Source organism: Polyergus mexicanus, unplaced genomic scaffold, assembly GCF_030449975.1.
Source record: "Polyergus mexicanus isolate NDT 795.1 unplaced genomic scaffold, iyPolMexi1.0 SCAF_19, whole genome shotgun sequence".
Lineage (NCBI taxonomy): Eukaryota > Metazoa > Arthropoda > Insecta > Hymenoptera > Formicidae > Polyergus > Polyergus mexicanus.
In genome coordinates this window covers 4,792,084-4,814,667 of record NW_027223339.1, presented here as the reverse complement: position 1 = coordinate 4,814,667, position 22,584 = coordinate 4,792,084, and the positions used below count along the sequence as shown (strand labels likewise).

General features: G+C 32.9%; 1 protein-coding gene across 1 annotated transcript; it reads left to right on the top strand.

The window, feature by feature from the left end:
• Positions 1 to 199: 199 nt before the first annotated feature.
• On the top strand, positions 200 to 22,506 carry Slow (slowdown). Its single transcript, XM_070311336.1, has 9 exons — positions 200 to 651; positions 18,042 to 18,107; positions 18,347 to 18,432; positions 19,426 to 19,521; positions 20,669 to 20,794; positions 20,872 to 20,958; positions 21,289 to 21,362; positions 21,449 to 21,556; positions 22,296 to 22,506. Exons 1-9 carry the CDS (start codon positions 200 to 202, stop codon positions 22,461 to 22,463), a joined length of 1,263 nt encoding a protein of 420 aa, XP_070167437.1. The 3' UTR covers positions 22,464 to 22,506.
• The last annotated feature ends 78 nt before the right edge of the window (positions 22,507 to 22,584 follow it).

The window sequence follows — 22,584 nt, the reverse complement described above, 5'->3', positions numbered from 1 at the left end:
TGGGCCTCGCTTCGCGTGTCTTGTTGGGTAGTGCTCTCAGTAGTGCTCTCAGCTGCTCGTAGAGGATCTCGCACCGGATGTCCGTCGCGGATTTAGCGCGTTCACCGCGGTCGTCGACAATGTGACGGCTTGTACATCGTCGTTATCGGGACATCGCGCGATTGTCATAAACACTGATAGTCTTTCGGAGCCGTACGCGATGGCCCCGAAGATACTGCTGGCATGCTTGTTTATCGCCGCCGCAGCGAGCTCCGCTCCATCGTCTCCGGAGGATCGTCATCGGTTGCCCTTACACAGCCACGGAGTCGTTTGGCCAGTCTGGTATCGCGATAGACTTCTTCGTGCCAGACACGATCGCCCGGATGACGAACGCAGCGTCGTCCGAGAAACGACCACTAAGAGGGGTCCATGGACATCGTTGCGGCCGCAGGTGTCAGCGACGAGATCACCGCAGCGGATAAACTCGGTATCGAGGCATCATCATGTGGAGCATAAATTGGGTGTTGCGACGATAGCGGAGCACGGTGGTACCAGGGCTACAACGTATGCGGGTTATCGCGACAATCATCGGCATCAGCCGAGAGAGGCCGTCACGCAGAGCAATCAGCTGGTTCCGACAACAGCTCCCGCGTACACCAGATATCATACGGGGTGAGTAACGAATAAACTTTGCAGGAACAAGAAATGATGAGATAATATAAAATAATAATAATAATTTCCTAACATCGTCGCAATTCATTTCATTTGAACGTGACTTAATTCGGGATTGGACTATTATAGCCTGATTGAAACAGGATAGCAGACGTTACTTTGAACGATTTAAAAGTTTAGAAAGTTTAGTTTTATTTATAATATGCGTTTAAAAATTTAAGTCGCGAAAAGTGCATTATTATAGATTAAAAATATTCTGCGGTAAAGTATTGTAGTTTATAAAGAAAAATATACAGAAAATTATCTTCATATATGAGAACATACATAAGAGATATTTGCATAACAAGATTAGCGATGCGAATTGAGTAAACAGAAAACAATGTATCTTTACGCAAAAACATTGCATGCCGTTTTGCAATTTGCAATCGCGTTCCATAATTGGGTTAAAGACGTATAAAATATGCAGTAAAATATTTTCATATATTAATAATAAATGTCACAAATAAAAAATCTAAAACTGTACATGTATGTATTTGTATATGTGTATGAATCATGTTTGAGATCCAAACTTAATATCTGTAAAGACCAGAGTTGGGAAGTAACGCGTTACTTGTAACGCCGTTACCGTTACAGTTACTTTTTTTCGGTAACTGTAACGGTAATGGCGTTACAAATTTTATTTGTAACGGAAAAAGTAACTTCGTTACATTTTTCGGTAACGAGTAACGAATTTAACAGTTACTTTTATCGTTACTTTTTTCAAATTTTTTCATTTATTTAAGATATTATTCTTGCTATTGTGCGTGATAAAATTTTTATCTTAACCGTAAAACCGTAAGCAAATCGACCAATTAGCATTCTTATTATGTTGTAATCTCATTTACTACCAGTTCTAAGTACCTTGCAACGAAAATTAGAAAATCTCAATAAATCTGACCTTATTAGATTGCCATTCATTAGTTGAAGCTATTCAGCAAGGTTTAAATAAAAGGTAACTTATTAATTTGATTAATACATATGTTATTTAATTTTAAATAAGGATTTAATTGAAAAATATTATTTTATTTTAAACTATTGATTCAAAAGTATTAATTTCAATAAAACAAACAATGTCGCTTAATTTACTATATTTGATTTTAAATTTCTTACAATATTTGAAACAAAAGAATTAATAATAGCAGCATGTTTACATCCAAAATTTAAGTTAAACTGGTTAACCGGAGAAAAAAGAAAACGTGCTGAAAATTACTTGGAAGATTTATTGGGAATCCGATCGACTGAAAATTCTTCAAAAGCTGGAAAATCTGACGATCACGATGATTTTTTCATTTTTGAGCAAAAAACGGTGCAAAATGAATCTGAACAAGAAGAATTGCAACGGTTTTTAAAATCAAATAATTGTAATATAGAAATGTTAAACGACTATCCAAAACTTAAAAAACTTTTTATTAAATATAATACAGCTCTACCAAGCGGTGCATCTGTAGAAAGAATGTTTAGCATCGGTGGCTCTGTATTAACACCGCAAAGAGAGCATTTAAATGATGATACTATGGAGCAACAAATTTTATTAAAAATTAATAAAGAATTTCGATAAAATTTAATCATTTATTTTTTAATAAACCTTGAATGAAATCTTGCTTACAATTTTTTAAAAGTTTTTCTTATGCAAAATAATTTATTAGTTTGTATCGTAAAAAGGTAACGGAAATTGTAACGACTCGTTACTTTTTAGTAACTGTAACGGTAACGAGTTACTTTTTAAAATTAGTAACGAGTAACGGTAACGAGTTATTTTTTAGAAAAAATAACGGTAACGGTAACGAGTTACTTTTATAAAGTAACTTTCCCAACCCTGGTAAAGACTGTATTTCATTTACGTCAAACATTATATATATACGAATGTCACTCAAAGATACAATAATTTATTAAGTATATACGAAATAAATTTAAAAAAAAAAATTTAATCTATCTTTTCCCTAAATAATATAAATCGCTAAAAAACCCTGATTTGGTTAGCCTTTTAATCAAAGATTAATAGAAGCGTTGCGAGAGACAAGACTTCGTTTAGCGAAATAGACAATTCGTCGTAAGTCTCGAATAATTCAAGAGTACGTGGGGTGCGATTACTCGTCGCGGCACGTCAAATGAAAATGGATGCGAACGAACCGCGGACGCGTAAATACACGGGGTCGCTAACGTGTCGCTGAATTACTATATTTACGAGCGATGAACGACACGCCGCGGCGCGTCCGCGCGATGATGTACGATCGCGGGCGATCGTCGACGGAATAAGGCCGTATGCGAACGCACCGCCGTTCAAAGGCGAGCCGCGAGCCGTTTAATTAATCGATCGATTAATTATCTCGCGCGTAGAGCGCGTTTCTCTGTCGCGTACTATTATTGGGATTGTCTGCGCGCGACGGCGGATTAAAATTATCCGGATAAATGGCGCTCTCTCTCTCTCTCTCTCTCTCTCTCTCTCTCTCTCTCTGTTACCGCGGCTTGTAATCCCGAGGTGCCAATTAATCTGATTGGTCGTATGCGATGGTAAAAGTTGACTTTCGTAAAATTCCCCGCGCGAGCCTCTTGTGTGTAGCTTTAAAGAATTTAATTGAGAAAGCTGGTTTTTTTCGTGACTGTATGAAAATTTTAATTAATCGCGGCAGCGAGTAAAAAGGGGGGAGTTAGAAAAATTCTGAAAACACATTTAGAATATTTTTATGATTTCAAAAGTTATCAATTACATACGAATAATTTAGCGTATGCTTTTGTAAAAATGAAACTCCGATATTGTATTAATAAAACTAACGAATTATTACGCCGAGTGCGCGAAGGCATTTATTTTATAGACATGCGTAATTTAACGTATTCATTGATTATATATTTTTTTATTAATTATAATTTAATATCGTATATAAAAGAAGAGGCGTATAGAAGAAGATATTCTCGTTGATGAAATTTTTCCGTTAATTTCTGTACGTTCTCATCATCATATTTTCTAACTAATTGTAAGTCACGCCTATTACGATCGAAGCAAAGTTTTGAGCAAATGATGGGGTTACTATATACATTTTTTTTTTTCCTTGGAACAAGCAGCGTGAAATATTTTCATTCTCACCTCACATTTGCGTCTCACACTCGGTTTCCCGCAAGCGGCCATTAAGAGAAAATCACCGCGTAACTTTTATCACCTCCTGACAGCCGCAAGATCATTTCGCTCTGCTCGGTATATAATTCGATGATTGCCCGTCAGAAAGTCTTGCGGTCGTTCGCGCCAGGCGCGGTAAAAAGCGCTCGTGGCGATATAAACACCGTCGAAAGAGCAAACCGGCGCCTGTAGCACTCAATATTATTGCACAGTGATTTCATCATCTATATTTTGCCTCTTCTCCATTGACTTTTGTCACACAAGCTCTGTGTTTACTGTCATAATTGTATAATTGCGCTTTGACAAACGAGACTTAAAAAAGATAAATATTCGATCCGGCTTGAAATAATTGATATTTTTGTGACACGATAACGAATTAAATTCCTTGAGAACTCCGTAAAATCAAATATAGCATGTCTCATTAATACAATATTAAAATTAATATTTATATTAATAATATACGGCAATAAATGATCATATCACTCTCGGGTCTACCTTCTTCCGATAAGCTTCTAAATAAAATCTCTTCAGCACACACAACACATTTTATATTATATAAAATACATATGCTGGCATTGAACAGATTAATATTTGCGCGACACGTACACGTACGCGTAGAATCTCTAGTTACTATTTAATCCGAGAGTGCAATAATTCGATGCTCTACCATGCGAGTCGCGATCGGGTTGTCCAGATGCATGCCTTAGGCTAAAAAATCTTGTAAACCTGTCCGAGATACCAGTGTGCGTGCCCCCCTCTCTCTCTCTCTCTCTCTCTCTCTCACCATATCATCATGCACACACGGTCAAACTCGCGTGCACCACGCGTGGAGGATTTCTCAACGATGCAGCGGATACGATGCGCCGCGGGATCGCGTCATCGATTTAAGGTCCATTGACGCGACGATCGTAACACTTAAAACGCGATTTATCCATTTAAAAGTCGTGGAAAAGAAATTTCTGGATGATGAGTGTGCGCGATATCAAGATGCCATGTCACTTCGCAATTTTGATATTTGGAATCGTTTGTCTCGCTTACGCGATACAAGAGATATGTGTATCCACCGAACATTAATTTCTCTTTTAAATCGACCGAAAGACATTATGAATTTGAAATAAATTTTATCAATAATTATATTATATCATTTTATTGAACTGTGTAATGTGATAATTTTCAGAGTAGGGATTGCACAAAATTCAAAACAAGACAATATTCATAAAAATATTCTATTGGTATCAAATATTGGGTGATTGCATAAGTTCGCGCCCGATTTAAATATAAACTTCAATAGATTATATTTTAGAGATAACACTTTTGTTAATCAATTATATAGTCTCCATTCTTTTCTACAATGGTTTTCCAACCATCTATAAGCTTGTCGATTCCATTTTTGAAGAAAGAACTTGGTTTTTCTTGAAAAAAGTTTGTAAGGTGGTTTCCGACAGCTTCCTCGGAATTGAGATTCTTGCCATTTAAACTATTCCGCAAAGACCGGAACAGATAAAAATCTGAAGGCGCAATATCTGGAGAATATGGCGGGTGCTGCAGAATTTCCCATTGCGACTTCTGCAGTTTTCCCGCAGCTTATTCCTTTCAGTCAGGAGATGCGGCACCCGCGTATCAAGCTTGGAAATGTATCCAAGCTTTTTTAAATGACGAAAAGCGGTTGAATTATCGATGTTCAACCTCTCAGCAATATCCTCAGTTGTAATCCTTGGGTTTCTTTCCACTAAGGCATGCACAATATCATCATCGATGCCAGAAGGCTGTCCAGAGCGGGGTTGATCCTCCATGTTGAAATCACCATTTCGAAATCTGCCAAACCACTTTTTGACTGTTCGGAGAGCAGGAGCGCGGTCCAAATAAACGCTTTGAATATTTTTTTGTGCAATCCCAACATTCACGCCTTTCCGAAATTCATATAGCGTTACATGCCGCAAATGCACCTTTCGTTCTCCATTTTCAATGATTTCTCTTATGCACAAATGGACTTATCTGAACAATGTCTGACGCTAAATTGACATAAAACAACGTCATCTATTCGGTGTAAGCAACAATTACCACACGAAAACAATAGAACTCCGCCGTGCAGCAACTTAATGCCATCTATGAAAATCGGGCACGGACTTATGCAATCATCCAATATATTTTCGGAAATTTAAATCCTGTTTTATAGCTTTGAGTGAATCTCGGTAGCAACGATCTCATCTTGTATTGTCTTCTTTCGATTTTATTAACAATTATTATCTAATACTGAACAATTGTTTGAAATAATATTTAGAAATATATATCTATAATTTTTATAATAATAATTTAAAATAATTATTACTATTTTGTCATACTCTCTTTCTCTCTCTCTCTTTCTCTCTCTCTCTCTTATTTATTTTCCAAATATATATATATATATATATATATGTATGTATATATATAATAGTAATCACAAAGAACCACGTACATGTACCGTGCACAAAGTTTTGTATAGCTAAATAATTGTATAAAATTTAATATTCTTTATCTTGTTTATCGTATTAATCGCTTTTAAATTTGTCAATATAAATGTTTTTATTTATTAAGTAACATTTTTTAAATTTGTATAATACAATTTTTTTTCTCTCCTCTAATTTACACAAATATACATATTTTAGCTTTTTTCTTTGCTTTTTTTTTTGTAGAAACCAATAATCTTGAGAATCTTAGTCTTGGTATTATCTTGATAACTAATTAAAGATCTTGTCTTATTCCAAATTAATCTTGCCTCGAATTTCGAGAGGAGACACGACGAGATAATATGAAGCTTGATATCTCGTGCAACCCTATCTCGGAGAGAGTATAAAACGCATTAATAAAAAAGATACGCATGTTGATGGTGCGCCTTTCTCTTCGTAATTAACCGTCATTGTTGCACATATCTATTGTTCGAGCGAGGATGGAGATATGGACCGTGGCATTCCTTATCGCCGGCCACGTTTTGTCACGATTATTTATGTTGCTTCAGCTTGCGACGTCGCTCGAGTGATCGATGAGCATCGAGCGGGAGAAACGCGAATAATGAATATTCAAGCTGTTCCGAGTACTCCAGATAGCTATCCTGCAGTGTCACTCTTAGGCACGTTTCACCGCTCGGCGCGTTGCCATTGCTTATCGCTATAGAACTCAACATTGATGGCTGATCGATCAGCAATGGGATTATAAAGAGACAGGTGTCATTCGTCGATGTAATGTGTTCTCGGGAACTATAAAACGTGCGTTCCATCATCCCCCATCAGAAACGTTAACAACTATTTTCCGATAGCATACGCGAAGCTATCGTATTACGACTCAATGAAACCACAAATAAATACAGCAGTTGTAATATTTATACATCTTTCTTCATCCACTTGTAGAATTGTTTATAAAATAAAAATTATCTTTATATATATGCAGGGTGTCCCATTTTAATCTCCTCAGGCAAATATCTCGAAAAATATGGAAGATATGGAAAAATGTTTCAGACAAAAGTTGTAGGACACGAAGGGGGACAGATGATGAAAATATGTACTTGACCTTGAGTGACCTATTGAAGGGCAGGTCAATGTCATAGATGGTTACTTAAATAGAATCCCCTATTTTTCATTGCATATTCTTGTAACTTATCTCGAGAGCTTTTCAAAACATTATAATAAAGTATTTTTTCATTAAGTACTGTTTGAGTTATTTTATATCTTAATCTGACATATTTTGATATAAAAAATAAAATATCTCGTAAAATATTTAGTTTTCGATAATCTTATCGCAATACTTTTATGTACAGAATAATGAGACAAATCAATTGGTATAAAAAAAATAATTGTTTTTAAGAAAAAGTATGTAATTATTTACAATGTATTTTTTAAAACAATTTGTTTTTTTTTTGCCACTAATTGATTTTACGAGATATTTTATTTTTGATATCAAAATATGTCAGATTAAGATATAAAATAACTCGAAAAGTACTTAATGAAAAAATACTTTATTATAGTGTTTTGGAAAGCTCTCGATGTCAGCTACAAGAATACTAGATAAAAAATGGAGGTTTCTATTTCAGATTTTAAAGTTGACCTTCACATGACCTTCAAATGATTTTCCAAGGTCAAACCAATGGTACCATCTTATGGCCCCCTCGAAACCAAACAACTTTTGTCTGAAACATTTTTCTCTTCCGGGCTTGGTTTTTGAGATATTTGCCTGAGGAGATTAAAATGGGACACCCTGTATATTTAAAAATTAAAGATAACCTCTTCACAATTAGAGTGATTGAAAAAGCAAAAATACTTTTGCATGCCTAACGCTTTAATACTCTAAAGTGTACATTATCTGATTTATTAAATTTTTTAATTTATCATTATCTCTAAGCCGATGGCAAAATTTATTATTTATTATTTGTTAAAATATGGCCACTTGTAACTTGTCAAATAAATACCAATATTATTATTATATATTATTATGTGTAATATTATGAAAATTGAAACGCTTTCAAAGTAAAAAATAAATCTTACCATTTAATATCACTTAATAAGATCTGTTTCTATTTTTCTTTTTCTTGCAAAAGATAGCCAGAGAGATGCATTCTTTTGGATCATAGAGAGCTGATTAAATGTGTTCGCCAGATAAATGCATTGAAACTCATTTATTAGCAAAGTGACAAGATACTATCTCATATTTCTTTCGCTTCAAAAAAAATATTCAAATAGTTAAAATCCAGGAACATATATTTATCACAGATAACGCGGCACACGAGGAACTTTTTCGCTTTCTCCATCGAGTTAAAAAGTTCATCAAAAAAAAAAAAGAACGAAAAAAAAATTTACCGAACCAACATGAGTGATTTTCATCGTATTGTCGCTTGTGACAGAGTTGTTACGAGCGCGTTTATAAATTTCCATAGTGCCTTGATTTTTCTTGCGTATCTCTTTGATAAAATTTTTCTATCTAAAAAAGACGTGTATATTAAAAATAAAAATATCTTTTAAACTATCCTAATATTTTATTTGCGAGAGAACACTTAAATAATTCAAACCTCATATTAATAATATTACATCGCTTCAGTGTTTTGATGTCAGATTATATTAATAGAAATTGTTAATTTTTCAACACATGGTCACACATAATGATGCATCTTTTAATACAGCATTGCAATATATCTCGCAATAAATAAAGATGTAAATTTAATTACACGTATTCAGCATTAATCGTGCAAAAATATCAATCTTTATGTTTATACGTATAAATCTATATATAGAATAATGGAACATTATATTAATCATGCTTTCATATTCGGCACACGTACAAAGTCATTATTTAAATTAAAAGTACAGTGCTCTGTTGTACTCGATGTACTTCATGGAAGGCCGGAAGTGCAGAATATGCATCCGCATAGCGGACTGAGAGTGAACCATTGAAAGTGTATACAAAGTGCATACAGGCGATAATGTACACAATATGCATATATGTATATTAAAAGCGACAGTACGGTTATAATCGGTCGATATCGTTAATTTATAAATATGCTTTATACGCGAGCCCGAGATTGACGTACGCTACTAAGAAATGATTTTTTTTTTATACTCGAAAAATTATTCTGTTATATTATTTTATTGAAACTTATCATTTTCTCTCTTGCATTTCATTTCAAAGTTTTCATTTTCTGACATCGCTAGAATTTCTCCCAATCGGCATCGCGAATAGAAAAAAAAAAAGAAGGAAGAAACAAATTCCATAGCCGTAAATAGAAGTACCTACTATCCGCGCTCGCGTTTTCTTCTCCTTTTCTTCCTTTTCGCCAACCAGTATCCCACAGGATAAACATAACAGCGCCCGGCCGTTCAACCCTGAGGATACTGCGTATTTTCTGAATTCGTCACAAGTAAAATTGTACTCGATTTCTAGAAATCTATATCTCTTGAGAAATTTCTTTAATATATGAAGATGCACAGCGTGATTTAGATATTCATTTAAATTAAAGACCAAATTAAAGAATATATTTCGACGAATCAACAGAGATATCATAATGATAATTATATTAAACTCTTCCTCGATAGATAATACAATATAATTTTTGAAATTATTATAGAGATATTTAATAATATTAATAATTAAAAAAATTGTGATTTCTCTCATTATTTTTACTGAAGAAAAACCGATTTGTATATAATAATATAAAAATTATACAAGGCAATCCTCTCTCTCTCTCTCTCTCTCTCTCTGGCACAAGACTTCTCGAGATATCGACATTTGCATCATCGACGAAAGTTTTGACTGATTTCGAATTAAGGAGTTATGCTTAAAGTCATTATTGCATGAGGGCGATATAAGGTATCGAGAATCTGATTACGGAAAAGTTGATGAAAATCGATATTGCTTCCCCAAAGTTCTGGTACTCTCGTACAGAATTTCCATGCGATATAGCAGCGCGTGCGTGCTTCGACCCATAACCTTAATAATTTCGCACGAAGGCCGCGAGCATCGATCGTTCGTTGGATCGAGGGAAGACGTACAATTTCGGTGGACGCGCAGGCACTCGACATTGAACTCATATCGAAACGATTTATCTCTCTTCCTCGGCTCCCCTGACAGTTGCAAGCTAGCAGGATAGTAACGATCGCGAAATAACGAAGAAGCTAAGAACGATACTGATAACAGAAGAAAGAATCTGAGGTTGCAGATCTTTCAATAGGCGCACTGAAAGCATAAGATAAACAAACTACTGCAAAAAAATTCATGAAAAGCTCATATGAAAAGTACTATTCTCATAAAAATATTTTTTTACTTTGTACAATCAAAATTATAAATCCAATTTTTCTAAATAATATTCGATAAACGAAGATGATAAGACTAGGTTTGCCAAGTGAAAGTATACAATATAGTTGCACTACCACCGGAAGAAACTGAGGGATAAACGATCGAGATGGATGCTCCGCAGCTCGATCCTGCCACGTTCGATGATAGCGGCTTCATGTAAATCCATTAGCGTGAACTTTTATCCGCAGGCTGCGAACGCGAGGGGTGAAAAGGTCAAAAGCGAGAGAAGAGAATGGGCGGATAAGACCCGAGACGCGCGTTGCGCTGATGCACGAGCTATGCATTTGCACAGACTAATGTAGGAGTATCTTGCGGTTAGTGATTTTGTTTCGTTTTGTTTATACGAAAAATACAAGAAATAAAAAAACCTGGCAATGAAGAAACACTTTTGAAATCGTACTTACTACTCATGTTCTTGCGCTTAAAATATTTCATATGGCGTGTTGAATTTAATTTAATAAAAAAGAGAAAGATAAATAAATTATATACAGGATGTCCCATTTTAATCTCCTCAGGCAAATATCTGAAAAACCAAGCCCGGAAGAGAAAAATGTTTCCGACAAAAGTTGTTTGGTTTCGAGGGGGCCATAAGATGGTACCATTGGTTTGACCTTGGAAAATCATTTGAAGGTCATGTGAAGGTCAACTTTAAAATCTTAAATGGAAACCCCCATTTTTTATCTAGTATTCTTGTAGCTGATATCGAGAGCTTTCCAAAATACTATAATAAAGTATTTTTTCATTAAGTACTTTTTGAGTTATTTTATATTTTAATCTGACATATTTTGAGGGTTTGCCGACTTTTTTTCAGGGTTTCCTCAGTGCATAAAAAAACATTACACTTGAATTAAATATATTTTAACAATCTTCTCTATATACATGAAAGATATATGTGTGTGTGTGTGTATATTTAAAAAACTAGAAATAATTTAAGAAAATAGATCTTAATTTTTTTTTCTAAGTAATAAAAATAAATCGATACAATAATCATTATCGTGCTCAAAATATAATAATGAGCGATCGAAGGCTGCTGGAGAAAAAAAAAAGAAAAAAAATTATTATTCGGATTCTGTTAATTAAAAAATTAAACATTAAGCGCTAAAAGATGACAATTAATTTTAAGAAATAAATATGAAACATTTTAAAGAATCATTTATATAGATTTGCTTTGTTCAATTAGATAAAAATAACTGCATGATATCTTTAAGCATCAGAATCGAGATAAAATTGAGATCGTAGTTTATGGCTGCTATCAATCATTATCAATATCTCGCCCTGTGATTGTGCAATATTATTCGATTGATTTTAATAGAAAGTTCACGCTTTTCAACGTCGCTTGCCCAACCTAGTCTCTCTAAAATTGCATTACAACAGAAGATTAATAGACAACTATGATGTTTATAGACGAACGTATGGCAGGACGCAAATAGCGTTCAGGCACATAAACTGCACTCGCCAAAGAAAACGAGCGAGTTGGGCGATTCCGCATATGGAGATGCAAGAAAGTCGGAGGCATCTTTTTTTTTTTTTTTTTTACCGACGAATTGCCGGTATTTGTTCCGGGAACGGTCGAAACGAACGGCCGTCGAATGAGAACTGGTTCTCGATTCACCGAATACAATAGCTGGGATATCGTGAGATTTCAAGCAAAAATCCTAGGGACTATACACGTATATAGTGAATTTGAATACTTCCAATTTTCCGAGATTAATTTTAATGTCAAATTAAAACGTTTAAAGAAGAGTTGCTAGAATTTAATTCTTTTATTTTTAATAATGTTATTTGGAATAACGCGTAAGGTTCGGAAAATTTAAATTATTCATACGTATCGGATGAAACTTTTTTTTTTTTTTTTTTTTTATCGCGAACACTAACGACGAGAGAGACAGACTAATGGCATCTATGCAATTTTAAGTTTAATAATACTTAAAAATTAATGCAAAACGTCTCACGTTCGTCTTCGAAGAGTTAACATATGGCAACATACGTCGCATCATCGGGTAACGCGTAGAAAGCGAAGCAGACGAGGCAGTAATGAGAGACGTTGCGCGTCTTATTGGCACCGCGTAGGCGCATAATTACTTCACCTGAGCGGTAACCTGGCTAACCCATCATCAAGCAATTTTGTAATTTGGAAGTTTTGCGCTGCCTGCCCGCGGCTCCCGTTGCATCGTCGCGCATTCCGCCAAGAGGAACGGCTTTCGACGCGCAAGAGATGCAATCTCTAAATGAACGACCGGCGGAGATTCGCCGCTTTCGCAAATATGGACCGTGCGTTCTTGGACAGCGCAGACCGGCAATTTCTTTGTTTATGGAAACACCGAGGGGCCCGAGATTAAATGAGACCGAGACCGTAGACGCCATCAGAACTTTTCCAAATGGCAGAAAATTTTTGAGATCAGAATCTCAGATCTTCCTTTATTATATTATTAATTATTTCAAAAATTATGTTATAATAATTTTTATAATCTTTAAATTTAATGATAAAATATCCTTTATTAATTTAAGCAATAAACAATTCGAAGAAATAATATTCCTTTCGTTATTTTCTTCATAATTTTTTTTTTTTTTTTTTTACGTATATACAATAATATTAAGTTTTATACTTTAATATTAACGCAATTTTTACTTTATAGATTTCTATATTCTCATCTTCTTTTTATATATATTTTTGTATATGTATATAAAAAAATAAATCGCTTTTATATCAATCTTCGCTCGCTTCGTAAAAATTAATGAAACAATAATAAAACAGTTATAATATAATTACAATTTTTTAATAAAATAGTTATGAAAATAAATATTAAATTCGTGAATCTTATCGAGCTGTTGGCAAACCAATTATATATAGTGCAGCGAAGAACGGAACGATCGTAAAAAAAAAAAAAAAGATTCATGTAAGCAGTTCTTCAGAGCGTAGATCTGAAATTAGCGGGCATGAATCACTACGAATCATCTCGAAGGATCAACGACCGACAAACTGTCGTTAACGAAATACATCGCGTACTTTGCGTAATTTGTAATATAGAAATATATAGAAAAATATTTAAACTGTCATATTAATTAAAGAAATATTTCAAAACCCATACTTTATGCTCAACATTTCTCTCAAAATACGCTATAAATTTGATTTATTTATCGCTATTTTATTCAATCTTTTAAGAAGTATAACAAGTAGTTGACTTTATTCATTTATGCATTAGAAAAATTTTAAAGATACGGCGATAAAAAGAAGATGATTCAATTTTAAAAAAAATATTTTCTTACATTAAAAGAAAGCTCTCGTGCTTTGTGTTGAAAGGCAACTTAGCCACCAGAAGAATAATAGGAAAATATTTACGGAAGAAGGAGTTCTTAATATAACGCAGAAGGCTTCCATTTTTCTATGTATTATAAAGGGATGCCGTGCCGAACGAAAAAAAATATTTTGGCAGTGCATGGAACTCATCCAACCGTCTTAAAAATAACTTTTAAGATAAGCTGTTATACTTTCGTGATAAGCTATGCGGATGCAGCTGCGAGAAAGCAAAATTACCACCAAGAGGTGTTATCATGATTTGTAATTGAAACATATGCAACATGTAGGTGCGTTATGGTGTTCAGGCCTCGAATCCTGAAATAAGATACGTCGTAATTTTCAAGTAGCTCGTACGACCTGTCAAGAGTGAAAGATTGTTATTGTATACATCACATTACACTCGTGTATTAAATTTTTTCAGCACACTATTATAAAAGTGTCACGTACAATTGCATAATTTTACAGAAAATAAAAATGATAATAAAAATATAGTGCTTATAATATACTGGGTGGACCATTTTAATACATCCAGTCGAATATCTCAAAAACCAAGCCCGGAAGAGAAAAATGTTTCAAACAAAAGTTGTGTGGCTTTAAGGGGGCCATAAGATGGTACCATTGGTTTGACCTTGGAAAATCATTTGAAGGTCATGTGAAGGTCAACTTTAAGATCTTAATAGGAAACCCCCATTTTTTATTTAGTATTCTTGTAGCTGACATCGAGAGCTTTCCAAAACACTATAATAAGGTATTTTTTCATTAAGTACTTTTTGAGTTATTTTATATTTTAATCTGACATATTTTGATATCAAAAATTAAATATCTCGTAAAATATTTAGTTTTTGATAATCTTACCGTAATACTTCTATGTACAGAATAATGAGACAAATCAATTAGTATTAAAAAAAAATTGTTTTTAAGAAAATTATTTACAATGTATTTTTTTAAACAATTATTTATTTTTTTTAGTACTAATTAATTTGTCTTATTATTCTGTACATAGAAGTATTACGGTAAAATTATCGAAAACTGAATATTTTACGAAATATATTATTTTTTATGTCAAAATATGTCAGATTAAAATATAAAATGACTCAAAAAGTACTTAATGAAAAAATACTTTATTATAGTGTTTTGGAAAGCTCTCGATGTCAGCTACAAGAATACTAAATAAGAAATGGGGGTTTCTATTTAAGATTTTAAAGTTGACCTTCACATGACCTTCAAATGATTTTCCACGGTCAAATCATTGTCACCATCTTATGGCCCCCTCGAAACCAAACAACTTTTGTCTGAAACATTTTTCTCTTCCGGGCTTGGTTTTTGAGATATTTGCCTGAGGAGATTAAAATGGGACACCCTGTATACGTGCGTATATTTTTTAAATAAAAATCTTCGTAAATAAGATTTTTTTTAGAAATAATACTGATTCTACTTGGCGACTTTTTTATTCGTGCTTTTATTATGATACTTATATAAGCGCAGAGAAGTGATTAGCGATCATTCAACCTACGTAAAACAATTCTTAAACCATTCTACACGTAAAACAAACTCAAGTATTTATAGCAACACCAGTATCTCATAAAGCTAGGATAATATTTTAAATCGATGGAGACGCACATACATATGCACTTTGGCCGATGCAGTTGCCAATCACTTCGGTGTACCGACCCTTAACCCACGCTGAATAAAACTGGTCCGGTAAGTGGTTGGCGTATAAATACCGCGGTTGATGAGACGAAAGATTTTTCAAGATTTCTCATCATAAATCATCCGTGCGCCGTAAATCTTCGATAATTCTATCGCTATGAGACACGTTCTTGCTTCTTGCGACAATTTTGTTTTCACGTTTGTCGAAATGTCCGTTCAATATCGTTAAAAAAAAAAGAAAAAGAAAAGAGAAACAGTCTTATCGGTGTCTACCGAGACACGTGCGGAACAAACTCGGAGCAATAGTTCTCGAACCAGTATTCCCACGCGAATATCCTCCGAACCGTGTCTGGACCCCCGTCGCGAAACAACGCATTTCACGAGATTTTTCGTAAATTGCGAACACGATATACAGGCGATTTACGCGCTGGAGAAAGCTCGACGAAATCATTTCGAATCATTAAAGTACCCTAGTTACCAATAGGCGTGGATATTGATAGATTATACGATATTAACAATAAGTGATGAGAGACAATTTCCTGGCTCCCATATGGCATGTTATAATTTTAATGGCAAAGAAAGTATTTTATAAAAAGTTATATATTTTGTTGATTATATGATTTTTGATAATGTTAAAATTGATATTCCTTTAGCAAAAATATCATTCTATTACAACTTGTTTCATTTCGATGTTGGATTTTGTTACTATTTTTTTTTTTTTTATTTTATATCTAGACATATTTTAACTTTATATTAAAACTTTCTCAAAATAAAATACATCTGACATTAAGGAATTAGCAACGTAATACGAATAATATAAAATGAATAATACTGAATGAACAAGTCGTTTATTTATTTGCATTTTCTTAGCCAATTCGTAAATAATAAATTTTTCATGAAATTGTGCCAAGCGTTTTAAATTCAAAACATTAATTTTGCCGAATAAACTTATGATGGCGAAAGTGATGACATTAAGAAGCCGTTCAAATGGACAGTCTGTTCGCGATACGCGATCACATGCTAATCCCTCTGATCATTTCTCACTCGGATAATTATACAATAGATACGGCTCGTCCTTATTAGCGCTTACAAGTTCTTGACATAGTAATCTTGGAATTCCCAGAAACACCTGTTATTGATAAAAATGATGTTTAAAAAGTCCGACATTTCTCTGCGTTTAGTATCCGGGAATCACTAGATTGATATTTTTAAGAAATTCGCTTAAATTTATTTTTATGTCTGTCCATAACTTGCAAATTATGACATAACATGCTGCATTAAGAATCACAATTACAACAATATAATATATTTAAATAATATATTTAAAATTGTAACATTATTATTAAAAATTAATATTATATTTTAATTATTATTAAATTATATTGATAAGTTAAATTTGATGCACGTCATATATTGCAAGAGGACAAAGACCTCCAATCAATAAGTTGCATTCAGCGCTGAACGCGCAATGAGAAAACAAATCGTGAATTATTCAGAACAATGCGTATACGAGTTAATAAAAGATTTAATGGTGGCGAATTTGCGCGGATATAAATGCATATAAAATCCTTTGTGCGGCTACTCATGACAGATCCAGCGATAGATCGCATGTTCCTTGAGTTTGTCGAGCGAGTAACCGACGTAGATGGGGACCACCGTGTCCTTAATATTCATTGTTGGGACAGTGAATGTCGCGTTACGTTTCAGCAAACACGACAGCGACATGGTGAAATGCAACTTTCTACGGCCTGACGATGACGAAGTGGCATTGTCGAGCAAGCGTTTGTTCCGATGCCTAATTATACATACGATTGTCATATGTTATAAATCGTCGAGAGCTTTCCGCTATCCGATACACACCGTCGCGTTTCACGATTTGCTCTTGCCAAATGATTTGATATGATATTTTCAAGATTCGATCTTGATCCCAGATCGTACAATGATATTATTCGCTTCACTTTCAAAGTTCTTTTGGTCCTTAATCAGAAATACAATCGGTTTCATATCGTGTAAGCTTGATTCGAAAGCCGGCTCGAGGCATGGACAAGCTGTAATACCGTCACCAACGCAGATGCTCATTTCGTCTGTATGTATTCGATCGGTCTTCGTATTTTATGATTTAACCGGCCTTCTCTGCATACTTTACGATTCAAATGACTGTGCTTCAGCGATCAGTTCAGCTGGAACGAAGAAGTCCAACGTGGGACACGCGCACGTTTACGATGACTATCGAAATGACCGAGCCGCCGATTTAATTTTCCCGTCGCATAAGCCGCAATAATGAAATGCAAAGCTGAAATCGATATGGGATCTGAAGAAAAGATTATTTGACAATTTATATAAAGAGGATTCTTACCGATAATATCTGCACGATAATATATTATATACGTCCGGTAAATGTATTATATATATAATACATTTACAAAAAGTGCCTTCTTTATTTTCTGGATTAAAAATTAATATTTTGCATTTCAGGAGACGAGTGTGTCAAGCGAGGCAAGCTCCTATAACGTCTCATCATCATCGGGGAAAACAAATTAGGTACTTTGCGCATCTCATATAAATGCCCAGAAATTTTCATTAACATAAACCAGATATAAATCACGATTTAATTATTACAATTTTGCGATAAATTAGTCAAGAAAATATAAATATTTATAGATTTATGAATGCTTGTAACGAAAAATCTTTCACTTCAGTTTTTCCGTTATAACATACATTATATTGTATTTCGTGTGAATTTTATAATTTCTTAAAGAAAAATTTATGGAATATTCTAGATTAGTGTATACCGAGGTGACTACCAATTTTTTTTGCTGCCCGGGATGGTCGCAAGTTACTCATTTGAGTTTCGGTTGTAATAAACGTAAGTAGATTTAATGACAGTTCTCCAAAATCAATGTAATCTCTGTCTAATTATCAAAAAATATAACAATTTAAATTATTTAAATATTTATTTGCAATAAATTAAAATATGATTTACGTAGATATGCGTGAAATGCGAAATTTATTAACAATGCAAAATATTATTTTAAATTGTTAATATACAGGGTGTCCCATTTTAATCTCCTCAGGCAAATATCTCAAAAATCAAGCCCGGAAGAGAAAAATGTTTCGGACAAAAGTTTTTTGGTTTCGAGGGGGCCATAAGATGGTGACAATGATTTGACCTTGGAAAATCATTTAAAAGTCATGTGAAGGTCAACTTTAAAATCTTAAATAGAAACCCCCATTTTTTATTTAGTATTCTTGTAGTTGACATCGACAGCTTTCCAAAACACTATAATAAAATATTTTTTCATTAAGTACTTTTTGAGTTATTTTATATTTTAATCTGACATATTTTGATATCAAAAATTAAATATCTCGTAAATTATTTAGTTTTTGATAATCTTACCGTGATACTTCTATGTATAGAATAATGAGACAAATCAATTAGTATAAAAAAAATTGTTTTTAAGAAAATTATTTACAATGTATTTTTTTAAACAATTATTTGTTTTTTGTTGGCACGAATTAATTTGTATTAATTAATAAAAAATGGGGATTTCTATTTAAGATTTTAAAGTTGACCTTCACATGACCTTCAAATGATTTTCCAAGGTTAAACCAATGGTACCATCTTATGGCCCCCTCGAAACCAAACAACTTTTGTCTGAAACATTTTTCTCTTCCGGGCTTGGTTTTTGAGATATTTGCCTGAGGAGATTAAAATGGGACACCCTGTATATGACATAAAGTATAGGATATTAATACATATATTCAACATTCTATCCATATATTCTTTCGATGTTTCAACAATCTGGCATTATTTACAATTATATATGAATCGACTAATCTAGATCTAATTGTTCTTCAGCCACGTGCCCAGCGCTATGTTTGAATAGTGGAATTTGTACCTCGCCTGGTAAATGCACGTGTCCTAAGGGTTATACTGGCAATCAATGCCAGACAGGTAACTTTAATTGCATATACAAATTAGAATTACGAATGTTCACACTAATATATCACATTGATTGTTATTATTAGCTTTGACGAGAAAAATATAGGATCTAGAAATTGATATCTCTCTCTTTTTTTTTTCTCTCTCATGGAATATTATATATATATTATGTTATCTTTATTATTAGCACATCTATACATATTTAAAGAAAATAAATAACACTATCTTGTGAAATAAAACTTATTTTAAAAATACATAAATTCTCTCTCTCTCTCTCTCTCCTTCTCTCTCGTACAAATTTAAAATAATTTAGAATTTATTTTATCAATTATTTTGACCGATATGATAACGTGTTTTTATTATAAAAGGGCGAGATAAAGAACAAAAGTTCAAGTCATTCAATTCAAGTAAGTGAGATCTTTCATCGTAATCACGATCGCTATTATAATACTAGCGTTTGCATAATATATGAAGAACAGTGATTAGAAAATTCGTGTAGACGGGACGAAGAATCGCTCGTAAATCTATCAAGAGAACGCGACAATTGCTCTCGGTTGCAGCCGACCGATGCAAGACACAAAGAACACCGCGATACGGATTGCGCTGCAGTTAGTTTGGTATTCGCATGATCCTATCAAGGAGCGTATCGTTTCGCGCGGATAATTAATTACATCTGATGATACCAGACACGAGAAGGCAATTGAGGAATCGATCGAGTTGCATTAATGTTTATGTCGTTGGGATCAATTATGTCTAATTACATGCATATACAATATATCCTATTGTTACCTGGTAATTTAATAAGTTAATATTTTAACCGAGTAAATGTAAAAAATATGTGAAAGAGAGATTCGTATCTTACAAAAAGAATTAAAAAGATTTTTTAATCGAGCTACATACAATTAAAATATGGCTTTGTTATCTAATTATATCTTTCTAAAGTTAAATTTTTATATTAAAACTTTACTTCGAATCTATTATTTTTAATGTTAAATAATTTTATATCTTTTTACGACATTTTTTAGTAGCAAAAGATAATAAACCGCTTTATAGACAGCTCGCAAAAAAAAAAAAAAAAAAAAAAAAGAAAAAAAATTTGAGTATCGTCTGATATTTCTTATTAATTGATAGATAACATTAATATTTCTTTATTTCGCAGACGTGGACGAGTGCGCGATAGAAAAACCGTGCGGACAACTTTGTATAAACGTACCCGGTAGCTATCGATGTCATTGTAGAAACGGCTTTCAACTTCAACAAGATGGCCAATCCTGTCGGAGAAATGGTGAGTATGCAAAACGCGAAATTCAAAATAAACTTTTAACCGAGAATAATTTTGAAAAAATATCCCTATTTTTACAGATACGGATGAAAATGCCTTTGAAGCCCGCGACTTGGAGAACGATTTTCACGACATGTCGACTACGAAAGATCCGATGTCTTCTTATGGTATGTACACGTGCATAATTCGATCTTAAAATTTGATAATATTAATTTTTGTTTTTCTATTTATTAACTTCCTTCATTAATTCTAATTGCCCTTAAGATTTAATATTATAATTAATACTCCGTGTTTTAAAACAGAAAATATTATAGTCTAAAGTAATTATATTTTGTTTTTACAATTAAATAAGAATATATTTGAATTTCGATTTTTTTCGTAATATCAATAATTATGGCAAAATAAATAGTTTATTTTTTATAACTAAAAATTTATAAAAAAAAAAAAATAAATAAATTAGTAAATAAAATGGTAAACAGGTGCCATTTAAATTGTAGATGCAGAAAACGAGGTGAGCGATGATGATCAAGATTACGAGATCATCCTAAAGAGATTAACTAAACTGGAAAAGGTAAGATAAATACTTATCAACACATAATGCGTAATTAATAATAATTAAAAAAAAAAAAAAAAAAAAAAAACATTAAAACTCTTTAGCAAGTTGCCAAAAACAGAAAAAGAGATACGGAGGCTTCCGAGATGAACACCAAAGTCACATTAGCAATCGACAGCATCAACGAGATGAAGATAACTGTCGAGAACGTGGTAAATATATATATATATATATATATATATATATATATATATATATATATATATATATATTTGAGATACAATATTAAAATATTATACATTCGAATCTCTCGATATAACGCATGACAGAAATCTCGCAAATAATTTCGCGAGATAATAAAATTTTACTGCATAAATAAATGCGTAAAAATATATGTATATTTATTTATACTTTTTATCTCCTTAATTTTTAGATTTAGTTTTATATTATTATCCTACACAACGATAATATAATATAAAAAATCGCGAGCAATTATTTTCTTGTAGATTTATTATATCTCTTACTTACAATTAAATTGTCTAGTGAGACATATATACAATATATATCATGCATTTATTTCTAAAAGAATAAAAGAGTACATTTTATCATGATCGATGATTATCGATAAGAGAGAAAATATAATTTCGATTTACTAAAAGAACTTTTTCTTAATCTCCAATTTATTTAGAATTTCTCAATAGTTGTATGTGATCCCTAGAAAAAGATGAAATATTTATCTTTACTTTCTTCACAGTCTTGAAAAAGAAACAAATATCAGAGTAATAAAGAAATAAAAAAAAAACAAAAAAAAACCAGAGGAATATATGATTCAATATAGTAAAATTTCAATTTGCTGCGTTATTTCTTATTTCGAGCTATATCGAGATCAAAGTGTATTAGCACAAACAGATATTATTTACATTATGGATACGATTACATGATTTGTTTCAGCAATTGATGCAACAGGAAGTATATGATATGAGAAGCAAAATGAAACAGTACGAGGCAGAAGTGAGAAAAATACATCATCTGATGAATCGCGTGGCGGAATTAGAGAATCGTCTGAGAATACGCTGCAGATCAGCGATACCGATAAATAGCGGGTCGTTGAACTTTTAGCATTGCTACAGCGTCATTCTATTATCAGTACTATTTAATACTAATAACGTATAGTAGTATTTTTACAGTAAAGTTTCTGCGCCATCGGAATGTTATGCAAAGACGTGATTAATATTTTTAA

Coding starts and splice junctions, on each gene's coding strand:
- Slow (XM_070311336.1), top strand. CDS start 200: ATGGCCCCGAAGATACTGCTGGCATGCTTGTTTATCGCCGCCGCAGCG. Junction 19,522..20,668: donor TGGCAATCAATGCCAGACAG/GTAACTTTAATT, acceptor TTTATTTCGCAG/ACGTGGACGAGTGCGCGATA. Junction 21,557..22,295: donor AGATAACTGTCGAGAACGTG/GTAAATATATAT, acceptor GATTTGTTTCAG/CAATTGATGCAACAGGAAGT.